General features: G+C 49.3%; 1 protein-coding gene across 1 annotated transcript in view; it reads right to left on the bottom strand.

The window, feature by feature from the left end:
* Positions 1 to 6,566: 6,566 nt before the first annotated feature.
* Positions 6,567 to 11,503, bottom strand: part of MAST2 (microtubule associated serine/threonine kinase 2) — a 190,905-nt gene continuing 185,968 nt past the window's right edge. The window contains exons 29-30 of the mRNA XM_027893597.1: positions 11,116 to 11,303; positions 6,567 to 10,405 (exon numbers count right to left, since the gene is read on the bottom strand). Coding sequence (XP_027749398.1) covers positions 8,274 to 10,405; positions 11,116 to 11,303 — 2,320 coding nt within the window. The 3' untranslated portion in view covers positions 6,567 to 8,273. The remainder of the gene's footprint in view (positions 10,406 to 11,115; positions 11,304 to 11,503) is intronic.

Raw genomic sequence — 11,503 nt, 5'->3', positions numbered from 1 at the left:
CCTTTCCCAGAGACCTTCTCCTCCAGGATTAATAGGGGTTGCCAGAGCAAAGCCCAGACTTACTCCTAGACCAGTGGAGACCCATGTGCTCACTTACAGCAGGGGTGGCTTGGTCATATGCTCTAAAGGAACCCAAGGGAAAACCTTCTGGGATGCACTGTGCTGCTCATAGAGCCTCCCAGAAGCCAGCTTTGGGGGAAATCCAGCCTTTTAGTAAAGAGGAAGAGCCAGCTGCTGACCAGAGAGGAGTTTGCAGCCACCAGGCCCATGGGTTTAGCCCATCCTCCCCTGCATCCCTCCCTGCTGGCACCCAGAGCCCTTGCAAAGGGGCAAACCAGAAATATTTATTTCTATGACTGTATTAGAAATAGAAGAAGATGCTAAAACCAGCAGCCGTGGTGCAACTCCAGCTTTCAGGCAGCTGAAGGACCTCAGAGCCCGGTGAAGCTGTGATGGGTTAAATCTTGCCTGACCCACCGCCTCGGGTGAGCGCCAGGGATGCTCCCACTGAGTCATGGGGGAGGAGGGTTCTCTCCCAGCCTGACCCCAGCGAGTTCAGTGGCAGCCTTGCACACTCAGGAGCTCTCCAGGCAGCGACAGGGCAGAGCATCCCGCTTCTAGAGAGGTTCCCACCCCATGGCATCACTGTTCCTGGCACACAGCAACCCCCTGCCCCGTCTCGCACATTTCCAGAGCTCCTGCCTCACCGCTGACCCTCCCCACGCCGCTTTAACCCCCGTGTCACGCTGCCCTCCCACGCCGGGCCATCCCCGGGAGCCTCCTGCCACGCCTGAGGCCGTAGGCAGGGTCAGAGGGAACAATCCACCAGCAACGATGCTCCGTGCCCGAGCTCAGGGAAGGCTCTTCAGGGGAGCCCCGTGACGCGGGCACAGCTTAGTGGGATTAGTGGGCAGACGGACGTGACTGCGAGGCAGTCGCCTGGTGCTAATTTAAGAAGGGATATATTTAGGCACCCGGTTATCCCCCTGCCTTTCGCTTATTTTTAGCTCCCAGGCTGCCAAGCCGGGGTGGCACATGGGGAAGGGCACGGACACGGGGCAGGATGGATCCATCCCCAGCCGGTGGCTGGATGGGTGGATAGGAGGTCATGGCCTCGTGTCCTGGCCAGCACTGAGCCCCTGTGGGAAGAAAACCTCTGTCCACACTGGTTACAAAGGAGGAGAAAGCTTTACTTTTTTTCCCCAAAAAGACAGGAAAATAAGTGTCAGGGAGCAATAGGAGCAGCCTTGCTCAGTCCCTGCCCCAGATCCATCCACAAGCCTTTGCCATCACCCTGACCCCCATATTCAAGGCTGAAAAGGGCCCTTTTTGGCATCACCCAGCAAAAAGCAGAGTTGTACCCAGGGCAGAGCAGCTCCCCCATCCTCAGAGACACATTCTTTCACAGTGGCACTGGCCTGGCAGCAGTGCTGCTGGTCCCCATCCCTCGTGTTGTTCCCGAACCGCCCCTCAGCAAAAAAGGAGTGTGTTCCTGGGACGTGGCTGAGTCCCCTGTCCACATGGGCCATCATCAGGTGTGGAGCTTCCTCGGGTCCTAAATACACTGAATAGAATGGAGAAACAGCAGGTAGAACAGAGTCCAGCAGTCCCCCATCCAGCCCTCCCGGGCCAGGACAACTCATTAGTCCAATTCATTTCCCTCTTTGCTTCATTCCCACAAGCATTCTGGAGTTTCATAGTTTGGGGTTTAGCTTTTTCTCTCCCTTTCCAGTGTGAAATATTGATCAGGTCACTGCTAAGCTTACCTCCCTCCACCTTCCACACCTCCTGGCTGCCACGCTTCCCTGGTGGAGCAAAGGGTGGGATGGGGAAGTAAATCTAAATTAACGACCCAGGGAGTTGAAACCCCGCCGAAAGCCAGGCTGCTCTGAGAAGGTTTCCCAGCAGGGAAAGTTTGGGTTGAGAGCATTTTTGGAGCCAAACAGCATGCAGGGGTGGCCAAATTCCCTCCTTCAGTGGCCTATCAGGTAAAGCCTCTCTCAGAGCAGCGAGGCTGGGCAGTTCGCACTATGCCTCAATAAATTCGAGCTGGGAAAAACCCCCCAAATTCATTTACTTATTTGAATCCTTTTGACTCCAGGAGCAGGTGTCCTGCACCCTCCTGACTGCAGAGAGCAGCAGGGCCATGTGGGGCCACGGGCTCCCATCACCCGGGCTGCAGCTCACCCGGGTTCCCGGCTGCCCATCAGAATTAGGCAGCCCGTTTGAGCGGGTTTACGATAATCATCAAATAACTCGTTCATTGACAGCGTGTCAGGCTGAGAAGACTGACTGAGCCCTCGTTTGCTGATTGCTAATTAGCTTAACATTCCTAATCCCTCATTAGTGACTATGAAGTAAGCTCTGAAATATGAGGTCAGCCCTAATCAGCGTTTAAAATATAAAGCTCCACCAGCACGTGATGGAGGCGGGAGAGGGGGTGGCTGCAGGCCAGCCCTGAGGGTTTCCATGGTCAGAGGGAATGAGGTTGCACAGGGCAGAGCTGGATATGAAGGGTTAAGCCCTGTGGAGCCACAGACATCTACACAACATCCCCCCCCCAGGTCTCAGCACCCTGCACTCAGTTCACGTCCTTGACGTGCAGGGGGCACAGGCAGCAACATGGGGGGTGCAGTGCATGAGGCGCCCCAGGTTCCTGTCTAGTCCCTGGTGCATCCAACAGCAATTCCAGCCGTGGCTTCCATTCAGGGCAGGCTGTCAACAGTGGGAGACCAAGCAGCCGTGCAGACTGCTTTGGCTTTCCCCATAGTTCCCCTCTTCAAAATTCCAGGTTATCTGCAGGCAGCCTGTCTGTTGGCAGTGGGACTTTGCCTGGAGACTCACTCACACTCTCAGATCCTGGGGGAAGGAGTCAAGTATCAGTGCTGGCAAGGGTGCCAAAGCGTGCTGGGCTGCCCACGTGCATGCCATCATTTGGGAGGAAAATGGCCCTTATTTGTTGTGGGTGATTCCTTAGGAAGAATGCTGCAGACTAAGAGTAATTTATTTCTAACCGGAGGAACCTCTGTAGGAGGGCTGTGGACATTAAACTCAGCCTTAATTAAACTCCAGCTAGTCAGTCTTTAAAAAGCAGAAGGAAAAAAAAAAAAAAAAAAAAGAAGAAGAAGTATGTTTCCATGAAGACGTAATTTGAAAGTCCCTTGCTGCTACATCCCTGCTCATCCCCGCAGGAAGGACCAAGGAGAGGCTGCGGGGCACGGCCAGCTCCTGCTCCAAGCCAGTTCCCTGCGCGGCGGCCGGAGCAGGGAGCCTCTGCCGTGCCAGGCAGGCTGCAGGAGAGGCACCAGCGTCCTTTCAGTGCGCTCCCGTCCCCGCGGGCCCCGCGGGTCCCTCCCCGCGTGGGCAGGAGCATCGCTCTTCCTCGGGCCGGCGTCAGCGATGACGCCCAGCGACGCGGCGAGCGCTGCCGGCGGGGGCTCCGCGAATCCCCCGCGGACCGAGCTCTGCTTCGCCCCCGACTTCTGCTCGGCAGCTCCTCCGGAGCACGGAGACACGGGATATTTTGAGCATCCTTGGCAGCAGCGAATGAGGCTCAGTCCAATCCACCCCCCCCCCCCCCCCCCCCATCAGCCATGAATGTCTCCCCAGCACTATTTTCCAAGGACGGGAATAGCCTCTGAAGGCTTTTCCACGTGGAGAGGGCACACCTGCGAATGTTAAAAGCAAAGGGCTGTTTCTGGAAAGGTTTTGGGTGGTGTGTCATGGGGGTGGCCTAAATAAGTGGGTGCACAAGGGGGCACCTGCTGCCTCACGCCATTTGGCTAATCCAAGACAATGCCATACCAGTACCACCGGCAGCCCATTACCCTTCACATTTTATTGTTCACCCAATTCCTACACCCTTCAACCACGGTATTTAACTGTGGCCAGTCACATCCTCACCATGCTCAGCCAAGTGTCAACTCTTACACGTTTTTACCCCTTTAGTAAGAACTGAGAATCAGGACCCTGCGTCAGCAGGGACACAGGACACTATATACTTATGGACTTAGTGGAGGGTGGTAAATTCTGGGCTTGAGTTTCAGAGTGGGAAGTTTCAGCTTACCCACACACTTGGCCTTTGGAGCAGAAAATCCCGAAGAGCCTGGCAGAGTTACTGCAATACCCTGATGTTCCATGGGCCGTTTTCTGCTCCATCCAGCAGCCGGTTGAGGAGGCGGGTTGGAGGCACAGCCACCCCCAGGCGCTGAGGGAAAGCGAGGGGAGACGAAAACAAGAGACAGACACGAGTTTGGATTTATGTAAAAAAAAAAAAAAAAAAAAAAATATTTATTTTGGAGGAGGATTTGAACATCGACATGCAGGTACAACATGAATAAAAATTATTGCACCGCTATTATGTGGCAATTGTTCAAGTTTCTAAAAACACAGAAATTTCACACTTTCTCTTATCTAGCTAAGTGCTGAGTGACACGGCTTGGCAGAGCCCAGCGCAGGAGGTGCTCTCACAGCCACCTGGATATGGTAATCGAACACAACGTAAACACACACTTCTGTCAAATCTTCTACTAGAAGTACAGAATTATCCTTCACATCCAGTAAGAGAAAACCAGAGAAAGACTTTATCCTCCCCTCTTCAGAAGAAAAAAAAAAAAACAACAAACAAACAACTTAAAAAAAAATATACTCCAAATCACACCTTAATGCAAGTGTGGCAAACAAACCCACTGGTCACTCCTACCCCTTCCCCACAAGCGCTCTTTAGTACAGCAGCAGCCAAAGACCTCTGACACTCGGACCAGGAGTGGCTGGTACAATGCTAAAGTCTAATATTTACAATAAATATCATCCATTTCTCTTAGTTTGCAACAGTAAGAGACAAAGGGAAAAATAACACTGAAATGAGGCACAGGGCAGGGATGGGCCAGCTGGATGCAGGAGCAGAGAGGAGCTGCAGAGGCTGAACCAGCTTAGATGCCGCCATCCCTACGTGGATGAGGAGCAGGAGACACATCCAAGCTGACAGAAGAGGGAAACAAAGCGGGGAAAGCAGCATATTTGGATGGTGACATGCACGGCTCATTCACCAAACACACACCTGCCTGACTCAAGGTTCCCTACGGAGCCCGAGGTCTGGGCTTGCCAAGGGCTTCCCTCGGGCACTGCGGGTCCGAAACGGCGCTGGGAACGCGCTCTGGCTCCTCAGAAACAGCTCTTCCAACATCTCGTTCTTCCCCAAAGCATTTTGCAAGTTTATTTGAGAAGGCATTGAAGGAACTTGTAGCAGAGCAAGGAAGAAGTCTTGGTGTATCTATCTGGCTCATCATCAAGATTTAAAAGCGAAAGGCTTTTCTCCCCAGGCTTTCTGCTAAGGCGCGCCATCGAAATCTGACAGAAGGTGGAACTGGGACGATGGGGCACCTGGCACACAGAGGGAAACTACAAGACTGACCAGGAGTAGGGAATACAGGGCTTCACTAGGATGCCTTCCTGGCAACGCTGTTTCTCTTTAGCTTCCAAAAAACCAGGGATATTTAATTGCACTGTTCACCTTCTGTACCGTAGCTACAAAAGAGGCAAGGAAACACACACCTCACCTCTTCTTTGCCCAACGCAGGCACAAGCAGCAAGAGCTGTGACATAGCAAGGCGTTTCACTCCTCTTTTTATCCCTAAGAACGGATAACTCTGCAATTCAGGGCGAGAAGCACTGGCTGCAAAGGCAGGGAGTCAGCAGCTTAGAGCTGGTACCGTCCCATCCCTTCCACTGTGGGATGAGCCAGGTTACCCAGCCTGGCTCATCCTCTGCTAACCTCCTAGGGGCAGTGGTTGGCTTTCCCCTTGGGTTTTCTAAACACAGAAGGGAATGGAGGACCTGCTATCCAGGGAACAGCCAGGCTGGACTACGTCCTCACACAACTCTGGGCTCACTCCTTAATTTACACAGACAGTTCCATCTCACCAAGGTCAGGTGCTCTCAGGAGATCAGCCTGAGGCTTGTCTTTATAATTACCACAGACTCAGGATGCCAAATCCATTTTTCACTACTCCTGTCCATGCCATAACATCCTGCACTGTTTCTCAGTGATTTTTTAGTAGATCAACCCATCAGGGAGAAAACCAGCCAGGTTAAGTACCAGATCCTGCCAAGCCCGTTCCTAACTTGCTGTTGCTCCAAATCAGCACTGAATGATGCTCACCACCAAGAGCGCTTTGAGAGGATGGAGACACCCAGGACCCTGACAAGGCAGTGGAAATACTGTGGTTTGTAACTGCAAACCAAGTGTATACGAGCAGCCTATGAATTCCAAGGAAAAAGAGCAGACAGACAGCACAGCAGGCTCTGCTCTCAACACCATCACAGCAAGGTTTATTAACGCGTTACCTGGGAGCACTGAGGCTTTGGTTAGTGTAGTAGCGACATCATACATGTTCACACAGATTCATGGAGTAAACACTCAAACAGGTTAAAAAAAAAAAAAAAGAGCCCAAACCAAACCAAACCTTGGTCCAGAAATGAAATTCAAGCAGCCAAAATCAAATACATAATGGGGGGAACACAGAAAGGAGCAGGGTGAGATTTCAGAGATTTTTTTTTTGTGTGTGTGTGAGCTGCGGATTGAACTGAAATCAAATTGAAAGATACGGAGAAAATATATTCCTATATAAAAACATATTTGCATTTAGGGGAAACGAATCAAAACTTCAAGTTCAGGAAAAGCCAAGACAGCGAAGGAAGCAGCAGTGTAAGGAAATCAGACCAACAGAGCGGGGTTTAGCTTGGAATACTGTTGCACAGTCATTCTGCTTCTAACAGAGTAAGCCAGTGAGCAGGATTCTATCCCTCACGGGTGATCCGCAGGGAGATACACTCAGACAAGACTAGAATACAAGCTGAGCACAATCTGGGACAAATGATGGGAGTGTTAATTGAGAGGAACTTTTAACTGGATGAAGAAATGGCTTACAGTGCTATAGGGGTCACCACTCAACACATTTATTGGTGCATTATTATTGACCCAATCCTCAGCAAGGAGCACTGTTACCCAGAGTTGGTCACACTTAAAGCAAAGCCATGTCTAAACCTAAGAGCAAAGAGTAACTTTATCATGGAAAGTGACCTCAGCAGTGGCAATGATCGAGCTATCAAAGCTGAAATCTGAAAATATCACACGTGGTTTGAAGTCTGCTTGCAGCTTGTCCACAGAACTTGAGGAGACCAAACTCTTCACGAGTTTGTCTGTTTTTAAAACGGGCAGATTCAGAAAACCCAGCAAGTTTCCCAAGCCCCAATTCAGAAATGTTAAGGAACACCTTAAAACCCCTACCTACTTAGACTCACCAAGAGAAGGAAAAGTCTCCAAGGGTCGTTCATCATCGAGATAACTTTCCCCAAGACGTACTGGAGAACACGTGACTACAAATTCCTCTACTTTAAAACCAACCTACAGGCACCCCTTTCCTGGGGTCACTTACTCCAAGGCAGGGCAAGTTATGAATTGAAGCCAGAGAAAGGAAGATAAAACATCACTAAAACTTTAAAAACAGAGGGAAAAGTTGCCGTGTGTCCTACAAAGGATAAGTAAAAACAATCCCCCAACAAGCCAGCTTACGGATTGGAGATTTCTCTTTCTGATAATTCCATTGAAAAATACTCTTACTTGCTTTAAAGAGAAGACAGGGATCTGTCCCTCTGTCCAGCCTCTCCAGCCAAGCCCTTTGTCTCCATATCCTCTAAGGACACAGGACTGTGGAGACACACAAAGAGGTCATACTTGCACCAAGGAGGGTCTGTAGTTCCAGAGTGAACTTGTAGACAAGAGAGCTGTTTCTTATTCTTGCCAAAGGACATCAGATTGTAAAATTGAAGCAAAAACCCGATATTTTTGAATTTCAATGGAATTTCAAAGAGAATGCTAAAAAGCTGAAATTTAAAAACAAGCTGCCTTTTTTTGTACTCAGAATTTTGGGGGTCTCAAATGAATGCAGGATTAGAGGGAAGAGCACACCAGGCCCTAAAATCAGGCAAAACAAAAGGTCTGGAAGGGGGAAAAAAAAATAAAAATAAACAAACAGTTTCTTAAGCCCTGCTTTAAAGATACCCTGTTCTAAAGAGACCTCAAACAGCAAGCATTACTGTGTACAAAAATAGAATAGCAAGGATGAAAAAACACAAAAAACAGTATGAAAAAAACCCTCCCAAAAATAGATGTACACAAGTTCTATTTTATATTAGTGTATATTACAAAATTCAAACATGCAGTCTCTATTTTGAATGCAGAATGCTCCAGTCCATGAGTACCAGCGATGCTGCTATGTTTTCTTCACAGCATCGTCATGTGACAGGGGAAAGTCTTGTATTTTTAACTGATTTCCAACCTCTTTGCTTTTTGCCTGTGCCAGAGTCCCTTCTTTACAGGGCCTCGTGCTGCCATCTGGCAGAGGAGAGGCTTTCAGAGCTGCTTGTCCAAGAGCATGAGACAGCTCTTTCGATGGAGTGATTTTGCAGCTACCTGCCAACGCTTCAGATGCTTTAGCACCAAAAGAAGTCGCCTCCTTTTTGACCACCACAGGACACGCTGCCTCCTTTTTGGCCACCACGGGGCACGCTGCCTCCTTTTTGGCCACCACAGGACACGTTGCCTCCCAGGGCTTTGCTGAGTGTAAGGACTCTGAGCAGGACCCGCTCCTCGTGCTCAGACCGTCTGTGCTCAGTAGTTTGGCTTTCTCTTGGCATTCTCCTACTTGTGAAATCTCCTGCCTTTTTTGTTTCATATCTCTCTCTTCTTTACAGGAAGCACCCAAATCCTTTCTCTTCTCCACCTCTCCAGAACCAGCCATGCTGAGCTTCAAAGGGCCCAACATGCTCTGAGCCAGGGGCACCAACTGAGACACGGAGAGCGCGCGTTCGATGGCACCGGGGATGAGGAGTGTGGAGGATGCAGGTCCCGCTGGGCTCGTTTTGCTGGAGGTCAAAGCACTCTCTGCCTGGGATGAGCTGGGCTGCTGCTTTTCAGTACTGGGACTTCTTTGGGACGTTTCGCTGGCGCTTCCAGGAGACAGGAGTGAGGTGCTGTGCTGCTCCACGGGCTGAGGCGTCTCCTTGTGACCCTTCTCGCTGCGGTCTGGGGGACTCGCCGAGACGGGAGTGCTCGTGTTCGCTGTGCACCACGAGGGAAGTGCCAGCAGAGGTTTGGAATCCTGTTTTTTCTGACTGCTCTCTGTTAGCACAGGCTCTTTCAGGTCAAGTTTACCACAGGAGGCCCCAGAAGAATCGCTTTCTTCAAGTTCCAGGAGTTTGATAGACGGGCACTGCACATGTTCTGTGCGATCGACTGTTTTTTGAGTACCTGTAGTTCTCCCTAGGTCTTTGATTGCTTCAGAAGACCTGTCTTTTGGACCAAAACAGTCAAAAGTTTTGTTTTCTGGCAATTTATGTTCCTTTGCAGGTGTTTCTGATTTTAGGAATGGCTTTTCTGAATTAGCTAATTTTTCTGGAGAAGTTCTTGACAGGAGCTCTGATGGGGAAGGGTGGACACTGACTTGCAGAGGCTCTGGAACAGGCTTGGCCTGTTGAGTATTTCCCTTCTGCAAGTCTTCTGTACCTTTTGGATCTTCAGGTAGAAAAGCATCATCTTCAATACTATCCTTGCTTTCCAATTTAGACGAGAACTTATTATCCTCATTAAAAGAATCTGAGCCTTGGTCTCCACTGCCATGAGGCTTGTCCAGCCTTCTCCCATCCTGACTATCTTCTGAACCATCATCTGTTTCATCTTCAGAAGAATCTACTTCCCTGATGGCCTCCTGCTTTTGCAGAGACTCCCTCCTCTCCACCCTGTCCTGTCGGATGGCGCCCAACTTCCGTGAGCCCGGCTTCTGCAGCATCCCCTTTTCTGCCAGCCCGAGTTTGCCACCTGTTGTTTCATTGGCAGATTCCTGTAAGCTCTGGAGACTGGGATCCCGCTGCAACATCTCCTTCTTGAATTCAGAGTGAGAGATATCCAAGCTGTGCTTCCGTGAGGAGCCCAGCTTCTTCTCCGAGGAGGACAGCGAGGCAGCGAGTTTCTCGGCCGATTGCACCCTCTTCAGCAAAGGAGACCGAGGGGGCTCCGCACTTTTGGGGCGAGAAATCTGTCTCACCAGGGGTGGAGAGGAGTGCAGCTTTACTGGGAAAGACTGGATAATGCTGGAGCTGCCAACTGAGTGTCCTGGTAGAGGGGATGGGGAGCGCTGCGGTGACGTGGACTGTGGGGTTGGTGACGGAGTGTGAGCCAGTGGTGACAGAGGGATGTTTCCTGCAGATTTACGCCTTGGAGACCTGTACTGCCTTTGGAGCTTTGGTGCTAATCCATGCAGAGAGCTGGGGCGGATGTGTCCAGAGCTGGCTGGAGAATTGGGAACGCTGGAACTGGGAGAGCTGCTCTGGGAAGAATTGCCACCAACTTAAAACAAAACAAAAAACACAACAAATTAAAAAACATTAAGAAGATTAATATATATTTGGCCATTAAAACAACTTATTGCAAATAAGATATGCAAAGTCAAGACACAATGCCATGTTACTCCAAAGGCTAGTGGTAATATTGCAAGGTAACATTGCCAGGCTTCTGATGGAAATTCACATTGTTAGCACCCAACACCAGAGCACAGTAAGAAACACTCAGCTATCAGAACACCCTTCTGAAAAAAAACCACAACTCTGAGCAGACAAACCACGTGTTTCATTGCTATTCTCCAGATGTAAATCCCTTTATTCCAGCAGCTGATTCAATTTTCAAATATGACTCTGCGACACTGTTTTGATTTCTTTTCTCTGAACATAGAAAATGTGTCAAACTGATATGAAAAGACTGCACCTTACAATACACATTTGCATCAAAGTGAAAGGATGCTCTAGTACAGTAAATGCATTCTTAAAAGGATGTATGGATTTTCATTTTTAAATGAATCAAGGAACGAGAATACATCCATCCTCAAGGTAATCGAAATCACAGCTGTCATTTACTTCCCAAAGAGACCTACTACCTGCTGCTGTGTATTTTATTTCCAAAATTAATCAATCAGCAATAGTCTTCTCCAAGCTTTTTTTTCCCCTGTTTGACTAGATTTTTTTGGCCTGGTTTTGTTTTGTTTGGTTGGTTGTTTTTTTTACCTGAGTGTACAGACTCGGGAGTGGATCTGTAGCTCTGGGTTGGTGACCGAGGAGACAAGTTGTGAGTTGGAGAGCCAGGCACACTTTCTCCAGAGGACAGAGACCGGTTCAGTGACGATAAACTCCGGCTGGTGTGAAGTAACGATGCTTGTTTAGTGATCTTCCTCAACAGAGAACTCTTCTTCTTACTGTGGAAGAGCATTCAAATGGTGTTTACAAGCCCAAATGGTTTATTTACCTTTATTAGCACATTTCAGTCAATTTTACATCACAGTTCAAGAGAAAAAAAAATTAAATAAAAGAAGAACTAAAAGTATGTCCCTGCTGGTACACATTCTCTGCAAATGGATTTGAGAAGATCCCTCTTACATTATCTTGGTTACCCTTT

Source organism: Empidonax traillii, unplaced genomic scaffold (genome assembly GCF_003031625.1).
Source record: "Empidonax traillii isolate 1590-97213 ecotype Southwest subspecies unplaced genomic scaffold, ASM303162v1 scaffold15:size5535645, whole genome shotgun sequence".
NCBI classification, from domain to species: domain Eukaryota; kingdom Metazoa; phylum Chordata; class Aves; order Passeriformes; family Tyrannidae; genus Empidonax; species Empidonax traillii.
The sequence above is the reverse complement of the archived record's forward strand: the minus strand, read 5'-3'. Positions and strand labels throughout refer to the sequence as shown.